The sequence below is a fragment of the Tenebrio molitor genome, chromosome 5 (genome assembly GCF_963966145.1).
Source record: "Tenebrio molitor chromosome 5, icTenMoli1.1, whole genome shotgun sequence".
Classification (NCBI taxonomy): Eukaryota; Metazoa; Arthropoda; class Insecta; order Coleoptera; family Tenebrionidae; genus Tenebrio; species Tenebrio molitor.
The window spans coordinates 18836192-18854358 of record NC_091050.1 but is presented as its reverse complement, the minus strand read 5'-3'; the positions used below and the strand labels follow the sequence as shown (position 1 = coordinate 18854358).

The 18167-nt window shown below is 35.7% G+C and overlaps 4 protein-coding genes and 1 long non-coding RNA gene across 9 annotated transcripts; 3 read left to right on the top strand and 2 right to left on the bottom strand.

The window, feature by feature from the left end:
- Positions 1–968: 968 nt before the first annotated feature.
- LOC138130498 (uncharacterized) lies at positions 969–2061 on the bottom strand. Of its 2 annotated transcripts, XR_011159598.1 has the most exons (3): positions 1610–2061; positions 1347–1542; positions 969–1285 (listed from the first exon to the last, which is right to left on the bottom strand). It is a non-coding gene; the product is annotated as an uncharacterized lncRNA (long non-coding RNA). The 2 variants fall into 2 exon arrangements; XR_011159597.1 differs by having other exon boundaries at positions 1347–2061.
- A 534-nt stretch (positions 2062–2595) lies between these two features.
- On the top strand, positions 2596–3775 carry l(2)k14505 (ATP synthase mitochondrial F1 complex assembly factor 2 homolog l(2)k14505). Its single transcript, XM_069046996.1, has 5 exons — positions 2596–2794; positions 2852–3045; positions 3102–3212; positions 3266–3446; positions 3497–3775. Exons 1-5 carry the CDS (start codon positions 2695–2697, stop codon positions 3745–3747), a joined length of 837 nt encoding a protein of 278 aa, XP_068903097.1. The 5' UTR covers positions 2596–2694; the 3' UTR covers positions 3748–3775.
- mTTF (mitochondrial transcription termination factor) lies at positions 3662–5304 on the bottom strand. Of its 3 annotated transcripts, none has more exons than XM_069046990.1 (4): positions 5168–5304; positions 4500–5039; positions 4201–4451; positions 3662–4139 (listed from the first exon to the last, which is right to left on the bottom strand). In XM_069046990.1, the coding sequence occupies exons 1-4, from the start codon at positions 5168–5170 to the stop codon at positions 3758–3760; spliced, it is 1176 nt and encodes a 391-aa protein (XP_068903091.1). In that variant the 5' UTR covers positions 5171–5304; the 3' UTR covers positions 3662–3757. The 3 variants fall into 3 exon arrangements, with proteins under 3 accessions (XP_068903091.1, XP_068903092.1, XP_068903093.1); XM_069046991.1 differs by having other exon boundaries at positions 4500–5108; positions 5168–5264; XM_069046992.1 differs by lacking the exon at positions 5168–5304 and having other exon boundaries at positions 4201–4447; positions 4500–4638.
- fws (four way stop) lies at positions 5288–8454 on the top strand. Its single transcript, XM_069046981.1, has 11 exons — positions 5288–5423; positions 5475–5725; positions 5776–5938; positions 5990–6150; positions 6387–6623; positions 6675–6892; positions 6946–7089; positions 7219–7352; positions 7404–7592; positions 7643–7835; positions 7884–8454. Exons 1-11 carry the CDS (start codon positions 5372–5374, stop codon positions 8389–8391), a joined length of 2250 nt encoding a protein of 749 aa, XP_068903082.1. The 5' UTR covers positions 5288–5371; the 3' UTR covers positions 8392–8454.
- A 258-nt stretch (positions 8455–8712) lies between these two features.
- On the top strand, positions 8713–17942 carry yps (ypsilon schachtel). Of its 2 annotated transcripts, XM_069046994.1 has the most exons (6): positions 8714–8899; positions 9480–9577; positions 12900–13231; positions 13291–13609; positions 16768–16800; positions 17042–17942. In XM_069046994.1, the coding sequence occupies exons 1-6, from the start codon at positions 8824–8826 to the stop codon at positions 17084–17086; spliced, it is 903 nt and encodes a 300-aa protein (XP_068903095.1). In that variant the 5' UTR covers positions 8714–8823; the 3' UTR covers positions 17087–17942. The 2 variants fall into 2 exon arrangements, with proteins under 2 accessions (XP_068903096.1, XP_068903095.1); XM_069046995.1 differs by lacking the exon at positions 16768–16800 and having other exon boundaries at positions 8713–8899.
- Positions 17943–18167: the final 225 nt, after the last annotated feature.

Sequence of the window (18167 nt, the reverse complement as noted above, 5' to 3'; positions counted from 1 at the left end):
TATTTACGTAATTGGGATAAATACACTGCGGATCTGGAAACGTAGCGATGTTTTTCAAATTATTTTTAAGAAATTTATCTTGAAAAACCTAAACCCAAAAAAAATCGAGGAATATTGTCATTAACTTCCTCTACCAAACCAAAGTATTTTTCCATAATACACGTTAAGAATGTGACACTTGAGGAATCGGTATAATTATACCGATAATGCTATTATAAAAACTGTTATTTAATTTTATTAAGCCAAATATACTACTAGTAAGGCCCCGTTTTTCAGTGACTTTGGTAAAAGTTAAAATTTGCTTTTTGACCTGTTTTTCTATTGGGCCATTTCACCACATATGAATACGAATTCGACCAAACAAATTCCCCTTTTAAAAACCAAAATTAAACGTAGGTTTAAAAAGTAGATATTTCAAGGATTCTGTCCTAGTTTGTGCTATATGGGTCTGTTCAGCACAACCGTTCAAATTTAATGATTCTGTAGAAATCAACCCATAGCTGACTTCCATGTCCCCACCACAGTTCTCAGCTATTAGGATAAACAAACCGGCAAGGTTATGTTGCAAACCTTTGTTTTGAAGTTTCTATCGGGCTTCGCTGAATGAAAAGTATATTCGAAAAAATTGTAATGTCAAAAAGTGTAATTAGTGTGTGTACACCAGAGATATGGAGTTGTGCACTTGTTAACTAAAAATTTGTTCTCATGTGTAGTGCCTTCGTTTTATGGAGTTGTTGGCTGTGCCAACAACGCTATGCGAAACCATGATAAAAGTTACCATAAAATACCTTCAGAAAGGGATGAGAGAGCCCGTATTCAAAAACAAAGATCGGAACGACAAGCTTGGATTCGAGAATTACATCAGGCCGGTATTGTTCAGAATCAGAACACAGGCTTCACGTTTACAACATAACCACAGCCTTGCCGGTTGGTTTGCTGATAAACGGGGTGGGGATATGGAACTGAGATATTGAACAAAATTTTAATAAAGAAAATTAACCATATACAATCTTAAAGAAAATTAACCATATACAATCTTATATGAACTCAACATATTTATAAAAATATCCTTGTTGACTGTTGAGTTACGTCTCCGGATCTAAAAAACCGGTTGGAGGTTGGAGGATACAATCACACATTATTTGGTATTCAAATATCCAAAAGTGTTCAGCTTGTTCACAAGCAGCCTTTTCTGTTAAAATGATGGTATTGCGGGGTTTATATTTTTCGATTTGCTTTCTAAGTTCATGTCTTTTTTTATTATCTTGGTAATCCTCTTCATTACCTACAAACACATGGAATATTAGATCCTTTTGTTTTAAATTAATAAATGTTGAAGATCTAACCTTCAAGAAATTGATAAGTAATTTCCCAATGACAAGGAAACTTTTCAAAGTCAGACCTTTAACTTGCGTTGCTCGAATATTTGGCGGAATGAATTCCTTAAAATTTTCAGTATTAACTTGGTCAGGGTCCACGTTTCTGGGACATTTTATAATATATTTTGAATGTATATTGGCGGTCGCCATTTCACTCAACCCCCTGTAACAAATTACGTAATTTCTAAATGGAGATTATATACAATTAAAGTAAATCACACTCCACTCACACTCCAAGAAACCGATAATGAGAAGAAATCCTCTTCGATAAATCAATAACCTGATCGCAATAGCGATGGCGATGGCTGAGACGTGCGCTTTGCTGTGTGAGGCTTGACAAAGAAAAAGGAAAAAGAATTCGAGTCGAACCTACAACTGGCGTCCGCCTCTAACAGGCCCTTACAAGAAGGGTCGTCGTTACTTAAAACTACCCACTCTACAATATAGTTTTGCTTTTTTAAACATACCTTTGAAAACAAAGTCAAAATGCTTAAAAAACAAAGTGTTCTGAAGGGGCCTTACTAGTAATTTTCTTTTAAAATCGTTATCTACATGAGTTTGTATAGCATGCCTTCTACCTTAAAAAACAGAACAGAATTCTTAACATTTTAACTGTTGTGCTGAACAGCCTCATGAGACAGAGGGTTTTTAATATGCTTTAAAAACAGGTCGAAACCTTAAAAAAAACAAAGTGTTCTGGTCAATAGAGGATAGAAGTTTGTATCAAATCATAATCAACATGTCATTTCAAAAATTTTTTTATTAGCACAAATTAAGCTTTGTTGAAATCAAACTTTAAACTACTGTATTAATAGCCAAAAATATTTACCAAAGCAATTCATTAGCGTGTTAATGTTTGGACATTTTGGCGTGAATTGATAAATAGAATAACGTTTTTGAATCGGCTTTCTTGTAAAAAAAGATTAAGGGATTTCTTTTATTTCGGGTAATGTTTATTTAAATTCAAAATGATCTCCACACCATGATAAATTGAATGTTTATAAAATCAAAATAATTACAGTCAACGTTGAAGACTTAACATTTCTCGATATTATTTTATTTAACTGGAAAATGTGTTTTTCGCCAAATTTCAATCTTTCAATGTTGTTTTTTCGAGTCTTTTTCCTAGTTCAAAGAAATGTTTTGTATAACAGAAATTGAATCATTTCTTATTACCTCAAATTGATAAACGTTGAATCTGGAGAAAATTTGCATTTTACGGAAATATTTGAAATCTGAAGAGTTGTAATTGTGGTTGGCAGCACTTCTAATGTTACTAAATTAAATTTTGAGGTTACGTTTAAGGTAACCTACAATGTCAAAAATATTTTTGAATTATTTTTTCACAAATTCAATGCATTCATTACATAAACATGCAGTTTTAACAAATGTGAGCAACTTCGTACGATGTTACGGTAAGCAAACCTATTTAAAAAATCAACACCATTTATGTAACCTGCCTATGGTTGCAGCTAGTCGAAAGCGGTTTTATAAGAACACGGGAATTTTACGTGGTGAAGGAAAATTCGAAGTCACGTTGGATCAAAGAAAATTAAAAACTCCAAAAGGAAATCCGTTCATTGTAGAGAGTGAACCTTTGGCCCTAGCAGTTGCTACAGAATGGAACTCGCAAAAAGGAAACATCACACGGAGTAAAATGCACTTAGTAGGTGTAGTTTAAGAGTCACTTGGTTCTTTAAGTGATCATTTCATTCTTTCTAGACTACTTTATGTAATACAGTAATCGATAATCCCAATAATTTAACAAAATATGATATGGTAAATTATATAATAAATTACTTAGATACTGACACTGTTCTTTTCCAAGCTAATGTAAGTAATTCATTGAGTAATTGGTTTAAGTTTTGTAATATTTATGAAAATAGGAGCAAGAAGACTTGCTGACATTGCAAGAAAAAGAATGGGATCCTGTTATAGCCTGGTTCAATAAACGCTTCAATGTAAGCTTAGTTAAATCTAGACAAATGGATCTACCTCCTGTTAGCCAACAAGACAAGGCAACTTTAGGTAAACACCTACTGTCCTACAATTTTGCAACCATAAGTGGTAAATAATAAGTGTAGACATGTTTTTTTTTTTTGAAATTGGTATTTTAGGTTTTGTGTATGGTGTAGACACTCTTAAATCTGTAATACTAACTTTAGCGTGCATCGAACGCTTTGTCACACCTGAAGAAGCTGTCTTATTGTCAAGGTTAGAAGAAGAATATCAAACAGGTCACTGGGGTCGAATTGAATGGGCTCACGATTTAAACCAGCAAGAACTCCAAACGCGTTTATCTGCAGTCATACTGTTTGCATACTTTAATACCCAAACAAATAAAATAAAAGCTAAAGAGACTCAATAAAACTAGTTGGTTAGGTTTTACTTTTTAATTTAGTCTTACTTTTAATTAAGGCTTCATAGCATTGCGTGAACTGATTTTGACTCTTTGTCAGTATGGACAGACTGTCAATTTTTATACCCTTCTGTTCTAATTGTTGAAGTCGCTTCCTCGTGGTTTCTACACTGTGGACCAAAATCTTGGGAACCCGCCAAATATGAACAGATTTAAAGCCTTCAGCATACAAAAAATCAATCAACAATTTCAATTTCTTAAGACTCTTGTTTTGTAATGCTGGTTGCTTGAGAATTATGTAATTTGCGATTTCGACACTACACTCCAGTCTTTCCGCGAGATATTCCGCTAACGAGCCGTTGCCCAGAATGGACTTGTTGTCAGAACGCCGCTGGATGTAACTAGAAGAATTTTTATTAAGTGTTCAAGAATACACCGTGGTAACGCTCAATTTAAACTTACTTTTGGAAGTGTTCCTCTTGCGCCCTTACCATCCACGTCTTCACAGTATCAATATTGTGTTCCCGGGCTATGCTTAAACGATTTTTTATCGTTTCCTCGCTGTATTTTAAAACCCATAAGTCGTTGCAAATATCTTGTGGGTTTACCCCAAACTCGGTCAGTGTTTTTATATTTTTTTCCATTTTATCAACCGAAAATGAGCACAGGAAGGTTTTCTCAGCAATGCATTTACAAGACTTTTCATCATCTATCTACAATCGCCCATTAATAACATTAAAAGGTACAAAATAAAACATTACTTGCAACAGTGAAGACATCACACTTATTTTGCTTCGCGCTTTACCTCCTTCTAATTCACTCGTTACAAATTTTATCAAAATATGTAAAGGGATCATAAGCAGAACTGCCACAGTGTTGATATCATAAGGAAGCTTTTGCAGCTCTTGTAATTTCTTTTCTGAATCTGTTACCGTCAGTATTTCAGGATATTTAACTATTGTGTCGTGACTGATAGACTTTTGTACATACAATGCATAATTGGCTTTAAAGGTGGCACTGGAAGTTTTTTGAAAGACTTTATTTGTTGATACAATTGCAATTGCGTTCAAAGTTTTAATGTTTAATAGGTGTTCGAGTGTTTGTACTGATGCCTTCTTTGTCGTTTTATACTCGTGGTCAGTCCCTTTATACACGGGAGCTTGGTTCTCAGGTTTTTTAACTTGGGCTGCATATAATCTCGACTTTGACGAAAAGGGCTCAAACGATTCCAGTAAATTATGCGACGTATAAAATTTACCCCATGTAGGGAATCGAAATATGCCCACGACTATTTTCATAGCCTGAAAACAGGTCAAAGTAACACCAAAAAAATTATTGGTCAACAAATTAAACAATTAAATTGGTTAATTCTAAAATTAAATGTAAATAAATACATTTATAATTGGATCATATGACGATGAATAATTACCATTACAACACTTTACAGCGAAATTATGAACATTTCAAAGATAAAATTTGTGTTTTTATATGATGAACTACAATTTTGGGACACACAAACTACCAGGACCAGGTGTTGGAAGTAGGTTCATTTCAATTTAGTTCATCCGTACACATCGCTCGGTGGCACTTTGACGTTTTAAATGTTTATTACACCTTTGCAATATAATAAATAATGGACAGTAATAATTTGGAACCTGATTTAATCGAACAGATTGAAAATGACGGTAATTATATTTCCTAATTTTGAATGTCATAAGTTATTTCAATTCCTGCAGAATTTTACAAGTGTTTTTTGAAATCTGGTTCGAGAAACCCCTTGCCGCAAGCATTGACGATTACCGAGCAAGTGAAAAAACTCGGCGAAGGAATAGAATTGATCAGTCGTGAGTTGCAGAAACAAGTTTTAGAGAAACATGATGATCTGTTAAGACAAGGCAACCATGCAACTAAATTGGAGAATGTTTTAAATATTATGAATGGACATGTCCAGAACTTGTTTGCTAATGCTGAAAGGCTCAGAAACCAAGTATTTATGCTAAACTGTACCTTATACACTGATTAATACTTTTTTGACAGATAACAGGCCCTTATAATGCATTGGAGACTCACACCAAAGTTTTGGGGCGTTTACACCTAGCTAGTCATATTTTAAGACAAGTTAATCGCATCCAGCAGTTAAGTAAAAGACTAGCAAATACTAATGACCCTGTTCAGAAAGCAACCATTTTACATGAATTGGGTAATCAAATAATTTAACTGTGAAGATTAGTTTTTGATGGAATTTTTTTAGAACAACTTGCTTCTGATTCTGATTTGAAAGACATTGATGCAGTGACTTCAGAATTGAGGAATATAAGGGCCCAGCAACAGAAAGTGGTGAAATTAGCCACTGGGTCACTGAATCAAGGGATTGTTAATGAAAATGTTGCCCAAACAACTACAGCATTGCAGGTATAGCAGTTAGATATTTTATTTATAATGAGTTTTCATTTAATTTAAACTCTGAAGAATTATTGTGGAAAAAGAAGATGAAACTATATTTTTTATTCCTTCAATCATTTCTGATAAAATTGTACTTTTTATATTTACATCAATTTTTAGCAATAGATATCATTAATTTGTCTTCATTTTTTTTACACAAGTCTCATTTATTTCTATTAAAAAATGTGACGATGATATTTTCGCAGATTTTCATCAATCTGGGCACCATAAATGCCACATTACAAAATACAATTGAAAATAGTCTGAGTGAGTGTCGTGAATGCCTGAAAACCGCCTTTGACTCGAGCAACGTGTCAAGTGGAGCCAAAGTGAGCAAAGGACCTGGCCGGATAACGCTAACGTCTTCGCAAGGTTTTAGAAATAAAATGTGGATTGAAATCGAAAAAGCGTTTGCTGAAGAAATTTATCAAAACTGCAAACAAGTACCTCACATGCATAAACTTGAAAGAAAATATTCTCATTTGTAATTTTAGATGAAATTTTTGCAAACCACGGTGAATAACTTAACCGTCCAAAACATCGACAGCGACATAGCGTCTAAATTTTGGACAAAGTTGGGCCAGCTGATACAGAGCGAGATCAAAAACTGTGCTTCAGCGGTTCAACAAATGCTAGAGGAAGATTATCCAAAATTGTTAAAATGTTTTTATGAAATGTTTGAGAAATTAAAATGCGGTCAGTTTGTTTTTGAGTAAGTTTCTCAGTTTTGGTTTCGGCTTTGTACTACTTGGGAAGTTGTTGCAGTCGGCAAGTGCTCGAGAAATGCGAGAATTCTTACTTGTCCAGCTCGCTAACGCGATTGCTCGATCCAGCTCAGTCGATGTTTAGTGGTGAAGTCGAAATTCCTTCTCACGACCAAATCGATTCCCTAATTAGGACAATTACAAGGTAATCTGTTGGGAATAAAATAAATGTAAAATCAGTAAGTTGGATGGTGTCAATTAAAGTAATATTTAGGATAAAAACAAGAACAAAAGGTTTTATTGAAGATTAATTCGTATATTTTTTAATTTGTAGTGAACTCAGTGTTGCTCTAGTTGAAGAGAACTTGAGCGAAAAAATATGCAAGAACGTCTCTAAATCTGTGAAAATGTACGCGCTTAAAACAGAACAACAAATAGAAACCGGACCTGAAGCGGCTCAAGTCATTGGTATTGTATTAATAAACGCGAAGATACAATAATACTCCTTTACATTTTTAGGCGGAAATGCTAACTCAGGTCAACAGAGAAACGTCCAATATGCGAATTCTTTGTATTACTTCCAAGTACAAATCCAGAGGATGTTGTCAAACATGAAGGACAGTCTGCCACAGTCGGGCGCCAACATTATTAACGACAGCCTCCAAGTTCTTGTCAACCTGGTGGGAGCAATAATTCAGCCCATCGTTGGTAAGCGAATCAGTTTAGCCAGAATTTGAACTCCACGTGGCATTTTTCAGTGTCGATAAACTCCACAGTCGAGACGATAATAGTCACCATTCACCTTGAAACGGACTGGGCGAAGCTCCAAATCCCGCCAAACAAAAACACGGTTCCTTGTAGCCCCTACATGCGGGAATTGACGCAATTCATCACGCGAGTCTACCACACCTACTTGTCGAATTTCAATAATAAAGAAGTTCTGTTGGCTAAGTGAGTCGTTACAAGTAGGAGATTCACTTGTGATATATTTTTCCGTAGGTGTAGCGAGATTGCCGTCCGGTGCATCGAACTCCTGGTCCGACATTCTTCGCTGTTGCGTCCTTTGTCACAAGGGGGCAGAATTCGCTTGCATTCCGACTATCTCCACCTAGAACATTCCCTCAAAGTAATTTGTCCCCACTTGAGCGACCTGGGACGTCCGTATCGTCTGTTGAGGTCTATGGCATCTCTGGTAACTCTAACACCGGAAGAAATAGTCGCCAGTCAAGCATCGGAGAGCTCAGTGCCCCACAGTACAATTTTGTTGTTACTTTTTTCATATGCTGGAAGTGATTTGGCCAGTCCTCATCAGAACACGGCTTGGTCTCTTCCGAAGTTGTCGGTGTGGTTGGACGAGCACCCTTCAGAATCGGACAGGTTGGATCTAATCGCTGGGGCACTGCAAAAATATGAAAATCTAGTGAGACAAAAAAATTCAGTCAATTACGATCCAGTGTATCCTGTAATGTCGAAGTTTCTGGAGAGTGCAGTTAAGAGTCTTAAATAATATTTTTATTAATATTGAAGTTATTATTAAAATTAATATTAAAGTAATAAATTGTTTGTGTTAGTTGTGTTTTTTTGGCCCCTCTCGTTGTTACGCCACTGCTTTTACGATGTACATAGTTACGGCCCTCTAGTGGTGTTATTAATAATGAAAAAACAATAGTTTGATTACTAACCAATAAAAACCGCTGTGCGCAAGCGCCTCGATTGGTGCGTTTTTAGTCGAGTGTAGACGTACGTTGTTTATGGGTTCAATGTGTCTGACGGAGAGAGACGTTCGAGGCGTGTCTTAAATTGCAACACCGAGTTTATTTAATGTTGAAAAAAATTGAACATCGGCAAGATCTTCAACAACTGTGAAAGGCAGGAAGGAGGAAGGAAGAACATCGTGGAAAGAGGAGTTTAACATCAGCCAACCGGCCCTTTTACCATCATGGCTGAAGCTGAACCACAGCAACAACAACAGGCAGCGGAACCGCCGAAAGCCAACAAACAGAAGGAAGTGATCGGTGAGTAATTGTGTTTGCGATTTGCGTGTGGGCCGGCGTCCATCTTCCCTTGGCCGAGCACATGGCAGGATTCGGGAAGAAGTACGCCGGCAAAGGGCATTTCCTGGCGAATATGTCGTATTTCGAGGGTTTTTGACGGGAACGCAGTCCGTCGCGTCGGCTTTTGTTCGCGACAGGGCCTCCTTTGGAGCAAAAGCGGTTGGCGCGACGGGGCCGCCATTGTGAGAGGACGCGGTAAAATCCTCCGAGTGGAACGCAAAGAACGAGGATGGGGCCGCGATCGCGGAATATCAACCGTTCCGATCATTTTATTTATAAATGTAGCAATCACGTGGGAACGACCCGGCTTCGTAGCGTTTTTGTCGCGCGCCCCACGTCACGCTTTATTTTTAGCGGATTCTCACGATTTCCTGCTTTCGAAACGAAAAATCCTTTAAATAGGTCTACAGCGTGGGTAACACGGCATCCACTTTTGTGAAAAAAAGTTTAAATTTTTTTTGAGAAAAAGCGCGTGTTAAGTTGACGTTGCGGAAACAAAAAACCTGAAAAAACATTGAAACTGACATTTTTCTTGTTGCAGCCAGTAAAGTCACTGGAACTGTGAAATGGTTCAATGTTAAGAGCGGTTATGGCTTCATCAATCGAAATGACACCAAGGAGGATGTGTTCGTGCACCAAGTAAGTCGTAGATTGATTTTCAGTCTTATCGGTAGCAAAAACTGCAATTTAACAGCTTTGCAAATATCGATAATCGCCTTTTTTATCGCCGAACAAATATTTTTGCGATTTTGTGTACAAGCTATCATCGAAATTTTTTTACGTTCTATTCAAATCAGAAGGTCAAATATTTTGTATGCACGTCGCTTGAGTAATTGTTGCTCAATCGCAACAATTATTAATTGTTGAACAATGCACGCTCCATAGATCCATCTCTGTTTTCCAAAGAGATGATTGAGTCATTGGTGTGCTACAGAACTGTACCTCCGAATTTCAATAAAGTGTTCCAAATCGTCGAATGTTCGGATCCAATTGAATTTTGGGGAACAGCACGATCAACACGTCGTTCCTGGCGTCTGTTTTCTTAACGTGATAAGAGCTATCAGACGATCTTGTTCTGTTCATTGAAAACAATTATTTGTTATTTATGAGGTTCAATTATTGTAATAATTATCTACAGATAATGCGGTTTGAAAATTTCTCTTGTAAACAAAAACAACAGTTGACGAATTCGGTTTTTGTGGAGCTGTTACAATGTATTTCTTCGTCGTAAATGTTGATTTGTAAATGCAGTTTTTAATTGCCGTAGAAAGAAATTTTATTAGGAATGCAAAGTTTATGACCGCAATTACATTTAACATGAAATGTGTAGATTATGGGAGTTAATCTTGTCATAAAAACGGTTTATAGCAAGTTCAAGTTTTTATGTTGCAAATGTGTTGAAAAATAAACGACAACATTCGTTGTAAAAAAAAAACGGAGATTAGATTAGATGAATTAAAAAGTCGATTTACGATTTGAAATGATCCTGAAATGAAACTAAGACAGCTGTAATTAATTTGTGTGAAATTAATTTGTTTTTGTCAAGAAAAACGTGAGAAACGGCGTTAAATCAAGGATTGAAAAGATATTAATTTATTTTTGCCGTAGTTTTAGATAGCCAATAATTATTAGAAGTATGACGTAAGTGATTTCTTATTTGTTTTTGAATGAAAAAATTTGATGTGGCTCCTCCACAATCGCTCAGAAACAAAATTCAAGTCTGGGTTATTTAGCTTGACTGCACAGGTTGAGTCGAGTTTTACCTCCCGCACGATAAACGCAATTAAAAAGTTAGTAAAAACGTCAGGATTAGATTCCATTGATATAAGGTTTCAAATGTGTGCAATAAATTTTCCCGTATTACTTCATTCAGAACCATGAAATGTTAATACATACATACCTAATTGATTTTGAGCAAAAAAAAAAGTTTTTTCGTACACGCTGATAATTCACAATTAATTCAAAGAACATTTACGAAATTCGCATCAAAAAAAAATTATTAGTTTTTGAATTATTCCAATTTTAACATTAACAGCGAAAAATGACCATAGTGTCATAAATAAATACCTCATTGTTGGTAAACAGCCAACAAACATCTGTTGAGAACTTTTAAGAATTCGTAAGTCCATAAAGATAAAGGGTACCATAAATAACTCATGTCAACCTCTTTTGTGGAAGCGACTGCCCAATTTAATAATAAATCATAGCTAAAGTTTGCAGTTTAATATCAAATTCTATTTATTTGAAAAACCGGTTTCATTATTTCAATGACACCAAATTTTTCCTAAATGTTTGGAAAGGACTTTCAGATACAAATTATGTAAATTAATCTAGCGGATATCGAATTAAAACGAAATACATATTTTCATTAAAAAATTTGAAATTGTGAACGAATTTTGATAGATGTCACAACTTGTGAAAAGGAAACGGCAAGCTAATTTTAAAGATTTTAAGTGATTCGGAGCCTTTCAGGGGCTCGTCGAACAAAAAAACGTTGTATTCAACTCGTTCGTGTGTAAATTGGGCCTGTTTTGGCACTCGTGGGTCTTTAAAACGCTAGTTTCACTCGCGTTTTAAACTGACCCACTCATGCCAAAAAGGCCCAATTTACACACAAACTCGTTAAATAAACTACTACAATTTGTAACAAAATAACAAAAGGTATCATTTACCTTCTTGAAACTTCTTATTCATAAATGTGAACCGAGCTAGCTGATTGTAAGGTATCCAAGTATCTTACTTAGGGGGTCATTCACGAAACTTGCTAAGACCCGATAAGACATTGCAAATTCAAAACCATGAGAACTGATATTGTTGAAGCATTGTATTTGCCGTTTCGTTAACGATTTGCAAATTATCTGAGTTTCGTGAATGACCCCTTTAGTTCCGACAAAACCCATTGCCCTATTATTCACGACCGATCAATTATGTATATTCATAGCTTATTAGTAGGGAAAAATTACAATAAAAAATATGGCCCTAATGATTAACCGGTTACGTGTGCCAAATTTTATTGAGTTACTTCTTGCATCAAACCTTATTTTGTATATTATGATTTTTTATTTTTTTTCGAGATCAACTATGACAACGTCAATCAATTCAAAGTAGGGTTAGAATCAGGTAAGGGTTATTTCACATTAAAAGTCAAGACAATGACGTTGATGTACACTTTTTTTGCCCGCAATAGTACACATGTATTTTTTCATGGTGGGAGCGTTTTGATTATCTTCTAAAATGACCTTGGGCAAATTTCAAAATGTATTTGAAATAATAAGTATAATGTTATTTCTCCTTGTATAAAATTTATCAAGATCGAATTAATTATGTCAGTAATGAATTTTTAATTATGTAGTTTGATTTCAATTATGTCTGATCGCACATTATTTATTCACGCAACCTCATTTTTTTATCCTGTAGAAAAAATATTTTAATACCCAAAAACCGACGCAACTGTAATATCTGAACTTCAATATTATCTTTCTACGTAGTTCAATTTATGTTTTTGGTAGTTCCGAGATAATTTCAGTAACTTTTACGAGTATTTGACGACTCTTTATTACACCGTAACTTATGTCGCAACTTTTTCCGCCTTTTTTTTATTGCTGTTATTTCTTGTTGTGTGAATCTTGAAGAAAACGATTGAAGGGTTTACATCCATTTTGTCGTCTTAAATGAAAAATTGATATAAGATAAGACGGTTTATTTAAGTTGGCAGCGTGGGCTCCAGATAATAAAATAATTGCTTCCTTGGCGTTGTTGATTGTAAAGTTTTTCCAACTATGTACTTAACAGATAAATTAAAACAGATACATAATTTAAATTACATTTTTGTACAGATTTTTGACCACAATTAATTTGTTGATTTAGACAATACTTTTTTTTAAATAATTTTTGAAAATTCTTGAATAAGATATTTCTTGTTGTTTTGTGTACACGTGGTTAATGCTTTCTTCTGTTTCAGTCGGCCATCATCAAGAACAACCCTAAGAAAGCCGTCCGTTCGGTTGGCGACGGTGAAATCGTGGAGTTCAGCGTCGTCGTCGGCGAGAAGGGTAACGAAGCGGCGAATGTGACCGGTCCGAACGGCGAACCAGTCCGCGGTTCGCCCTACGCGGCCGACCGTCGTCGAGGCTACCGTCAGTGGTATTACACGCGCGGAGGACGCGGCGGACCCAGAGGGCCTCGACGTGGACCCCCACGTGAGAGCCAGAGCGAGGGCGAAGGTGGTAAAGACGGCACCGCGTCGGGAGGCGAAGGAGGCGGCGGCGGCAACGGACCACCGCGCCGTTACAGGTAAGCAGAGTCGACGTTGTGACAGTTCGTGTTTCGACTGACAAGTTTTGGGAGAATAGTAGGCCGAGGCGCGGGCGCGGCGGCTACGTCGGCAGCTACTACAGAGGACCGTACCGTGGACCGCCGCCAGGCGATCAGGATCAAAACGGAGATGCGTCAAGAGGGCGCGGGCCACCGAGGAGATTCTTCCGCAGGAACTTCCGTGGCGGAAGGGGCGGCGGAAGACGACCACATTCTCAAGACAGCCAGGGCCAGGCTGGAGAACAGGTTGGTCAGGATGGACCCCGTGGACAACAACGTTCCCGCTATCGTAGACGCGGACCACCACGTCCGCGTGGCGGAAACTCCCAGTCCGAGTCCGGAAACAACTACAGCAAGGTAGACTTATTTGTAGATGTCAAAAAAAATTTTGTTTTGTTAAATGTTGGATTATCCGAGGTCATGTTTACTTGGTGGAGCACTTTGAAGTATGTTGGGTGTAGGCGTGATAAGCATGACTGACTAGTTGATAAATTTAGTGAGATTTTTTTTAAATCGGGAAATTGTACCATTTTTGAGAAAAAACTAAAACTTGAATGTAGGTCTTTTAATGTCTGCCATGATTTCAACCCAAAAGAACCAATATGTTGTTTATTCAGTAAAAGTGTGGTAGTCGACGCTACCAACAAGGATTCTCTTTTTTTTTCGGGTGCTAAAGATAAAATTTTGGCTTAATTCTGGTATCGGCAATAATAATAGAGACATGTGGTATATATCCACTGATAGATTGTTGACAGTCGAGTGCACTTTGCACGAACATCGAAACACCACACAACGCTATTAACTAACGAAGTAGTTATTTTTGTAAAATCGTATCAAAATGAAGTAATTTATACAGTAATTTGAGGGTGTAAATAATGCCTTTTTAGAATCTGCGTCTCTAATAGGTCTATTATTGTATTCGATTTGGAGTCGTTTATGGCTATCTCTTAAAGCACTCGTAGTTTAATAGATCTCTAAGAAAATTTTTATCAATATTTCAGTGTATTATTGTCATTTACACAAAAAAACTTCCAATATTAATGTTAAAACTCTACTTTTTAACATATGTTGCAGATGTAGTTGCATCCGTTACCTGGAATTACCAATTAATACAAAATTCCCTAGAATTTGATAATTTAATTTTTTTATTTAAAAATTAAAACAAGGGTGCAAATTCTAAAAAATAACATAAAAAACTCGTTTTATAAGGGCATTGGCGCACTCGTCCCATACAAAACTCCCCTACGGGTCGTTTTCTACACTTGGGACTCGTGCGCCAAATCAACCCTTATAAAACTCGTTCTTTAATATACTATTTGCGCCCTAAGGCCTAAAAAAACGACAATTAATTTTAATAGATATTTTATTTGTTGCATCACATTGGCAACCAACAACATTACTCTTGATTTTTCAGAAAAAATCATGTCATTTATTTTTTCAAAGCTTTAATGTGGATTTAAATGATTTATGATTTTACAAAAAATAATGTTTGCATTTCGGGCGTGAACGGCGATTTTGGCCCTTTGGCGTCTTATAATCCCTTGGCCCTTCGCGCCTCGTGCTTATAATTCCGCTGCGGGCCAAAATCGCCTCCTTCACGCCCTTAATACAAAAATATCAATTGTATCACTAGTCCAGAAACGGCACGTTTGCGAGTGCGAGAAAATTTGCAGGCTTGCAAATGTGAGTACTCGCAAAACCGTTTCTGGATGTGTGATACACAAAAATTTTTGTGTCGACTTCTGCAGATATTTGTTAAATAAAAGCTGCAGATATTTGTTAAATAATAGTTAAAGCACTTGTTTTAATAATTGGCATTAGGGACTTTTTTTGTGTTGGCAATACCGAAACATTTAAATTTAAAAATCAACATCGCTCTTGTTTCCTGACATTTATTAAATTTAATTACATAATTTTTTTTTTTGACATTTTCCTGAAACGATACACCAGATCATACTCAAGAAGTCGCTTAAAACGTAATTTTCGTTAATTAATTTTAGTTAAATATTGCTTGTTGAGGTTTGTACAGTTGCGGCCGTTGAAAACTCAGACACTTTGACAACGCCAAACTTTCGGCTTTGTAAATGGGATTGAAAGTGACGTTTCTCAAAATTTCGGAATTTATACAGAGTATTTGAATCTTTCCTGTCTGAGTTTTCAACGACCGCAACTGTACGTTATTCTGAATAGAAAAACATTTTTTTCTACAACCGTCAAAAAAACGTGACATTTATGCATCGTTATCAAGTCGCAAAGTATGTCATTTTTGACAAATATTTTAGCATCCAAGGAAAATTTTACAAAAATTCAACAATTTTAAAATGTGATTAAAACTGATTATATTATATTATTAAACGCTGTTCAAAAATCAAAAAACCATTGTGGTGCACATTTTTCATGACATTTCCTATTACATATCACAGCGACAGATAAGTCACTTGCACCACAATGGTTTTTTGATTTTTGAACAGCGTTTGTGTTAATATTATGTCAGTATTATGTTATAGTCCAATTTTTACCCTTTTACGATGACGTCATTATCTAGTAACTACGTATGTTTGAGCTAGGATCAGGAACAAATTTGAATTGATCATAAATAACTATAAAGGTGTCAAATTTGTTGACAATTGCTTCGAAAGGTTATGTTTGTAATCAGTGTAATAAGTGAAAGAAATTAAAAATTGTCAAATTGACAGGAGCATAAAATAACCTCAAAGTAACCATCAATAAATAAACGTGCCTTTTTTTTGTTTTTTTTTCTGTTTCTGTCGTTTCAATAAAGAGAAAGCGAGGAAGGAAATCGTGACGTCACCTCAAAAGGGTAAAAATTGGACTATAGGGCGTTTACGTTTGTGTAGATATCTTTTCTTATCATGAAACAAACAATATTTTCGAAATTCGATGAATTGCGACAATTTTTTGGTGCAGTGTAGTTTGGATGACGATTTTTTTCCAAATTGTTATAAATTCATCAATTTTCCGGATATGGGGTTGTACAGACATACCGGACGAAACAAAGTATGCTTAGGGCGGAATGACAATGTTTTGTACTAAATAAAAACGTGGGTTCAATTTACTTTTTGAACTAATTTGATATTTAAGAATAGAAGAATACTGGTTGCTCCATGTCATGAAATTTTTTTATAAACTATTCCTAATAAGTCGTACAACTTTTAAATTGAATCTCATATTTACGAATCAGAACTGTGGGTTGAAAATAACGTCGTGAACTATGTTCAATATTTTCATACTATTTTTATGTAGGAAAATGGGGACTTTTTTAAAACGATCTAATAAATTTAATAAACATGTAAAAGTTGCGATAAAGAAATTTGAATTCTCGTTAGGCACGAAAGATAAAAATTGACTGTAAGAAACTTGATATAATAGTTGAACTTAGTCGCCCCTTTAGTTTATTGCGCTAGTTGATGTGTAGCTGTTACGACTGTTATCTTCTGCTCGTATTTAGTTAATTCCTGTGCACTCTTTCCTACAATCTTTCTCTCTCTTTGCAGCCTTCAGAAGTAGCCGGACCGGTAAAGACTGAAGTAAGTAGGACTTCTGGTAGCGTAGACTAACTCCATACTAAGTGTTGTCGCCTGCATCGTAACATTTAGATGAGCATTAACCGTATTGTTTAATGTGCTTGTAATTGATTTTGACTCAGGCTTAAAAGAATCGAGCACAATTTGAAGTGTTCGCGTCGAAGGGTGGAGCTGGGATGCTTTGTGTGTTGTTCGTCGATGAATGCAGTCGTGTTGATGATGATTTATTTTGTTTCTTTTTCAGGAGAGTCAGCCAGTGCAAAACACGACCACCGAAAGCACGGCTTAGCGTTGTCGCGCTCAAGTCCACCACTCTTACTATAACCATACTATGTTAACAACTTATTAGCGCGTGAGTTTTTAAGCAGACAAAAGGCATTTCATTACGATTTAATTTGTGTGTACATCAAGTTTTAATTCCTTCAGAACTGCGTCTTTCCAGGTTTGGCGCCGACGCTTTCAAGACGGTTGGACGCGTCTACATTTTTGATACTTTTTATATATTTCTCAATTGATGTTTATATAAAAGAAAACACGAAAAAAAATCGATAATTTGTGAAGTGTTTACATGAAACAACAACCCGATTGAAAGCGGCGACAAACTATAATTATTGTTTAATTGAGTCATTCGATACGTTTTTGAAATGTCTTAAGACCTTATGTCTTGCTGCAGATAATTTTTCCCTCATAACAAATAACAAAAAATGCCACAAAAAAATACAACGTCCGCCGTTACAAACCAGCAAATGATCGGCGGACGTTGTGCCCAAAAAAATGATTGCAACTTGTCTTTTCCCGGTTGCAAACAGAGGAAAAGAACTTTAATAAATTGAGAAAAAACTACAAAAAAATTCGAAAAACACATAAAAGGAACGGTTTATTTCTCAGGTATTTTTCATAGGGTTTTTTTTATACATTTATATATATGTATTGAATGCATTGTAAAGTTTTTATTTATTTCGGTAAATTCGTCGGTATTTTTGGGTGCTAGTCATGTAATTAATTGCTGTGAAATACTTTTTGAAGACCTTCAGGCTTTAACAACGGTTCTTGTAATTGATTTGCAGCTTATTTTGTTTATATGACTTTTGTATATATTAATTTAACAAACAGTTGTAAAATGGGAAATAAATGCTGTTCTTGAAGTTTGTTTTTATTTATTTTTGTAGAAAGTTACTAATACAATCTCAGGAATTAGTTAGTATTGCATATAATTTTAAGACTGTAAATTGTGTAATATTTTTTATTTAATCATTTAGCCTAAAAAGCAAGTGTAAGAGATGTGAGTACGCCTCTGGTATTCGTAAAACAGGAATATGTAGCGGTGTGGTCAATAAATAAAGCGTCCAAATGAATGTTTTTCTTGTCGA

Excerpts from the sequence above, each read along its gene's own strand:
- mTTF (XM_069046990.1), bottom strand. Across the intron at positions 4,452-4,499 it reads TGATGTCTTCACTGTTGCAA|ATAGATGATGAAAAGTCTTG; the intron begins GTAATGTTTTAT and ends GGGCGATTGTAG. Across the intron at positions 4,140-4,200 it reads CAAGAGGAACACTTCCAAAA|TTACATCCAGCGGCGTTCTG; the intron begins GTAAGTTTAAAT and ends AAATTCTTCTAG.
- fws (XM_069046981.1), top strand. The coding sequence starts at position 5,372 with ATGGACAGTAATAATTTGGAACCTGATTTAATCGAACAGATTGAAAAT. Across the intron at positions 5,939-5,989 it reads AACCATTTTACATGAATTGG|AACAACTTGCTTCTGATTCT; the intron begins GTAATCAAATAA and ends GAATTTTTTTAG. Across the intron at positions 6,893-6,945 it reads TGCGGTCAGTTTGTTTTTGA|TCGGCAAGTGCTCGAGAAAT; the intron begins GTAAGTTTCTCA and ends AAGTTGTTGCAG.
- yps (XM_069046994.1), top strand. The coding sequence starts at position 8,824 with ATGGCTGAAGCTGAACCACAGCAACAACAACAGGCAGCGGAACCGCCG. Across the intron at positions 8,900-9,479 it reads CAAACAGAAGGAAGTGATCG|CCAGTAAAGTCACTGGAACT; the intron begins GTGAGTAATTGT and ends TTCTTGTTGCAG. Across the intron at positions 13,232-13,290 it reads GGACCACCGCGCCGTTACAG|TAGGCCGAGGCGCGGGCGCG; the intron begins GTAAGCAGAGTC and ends TTGGGAGAATAG.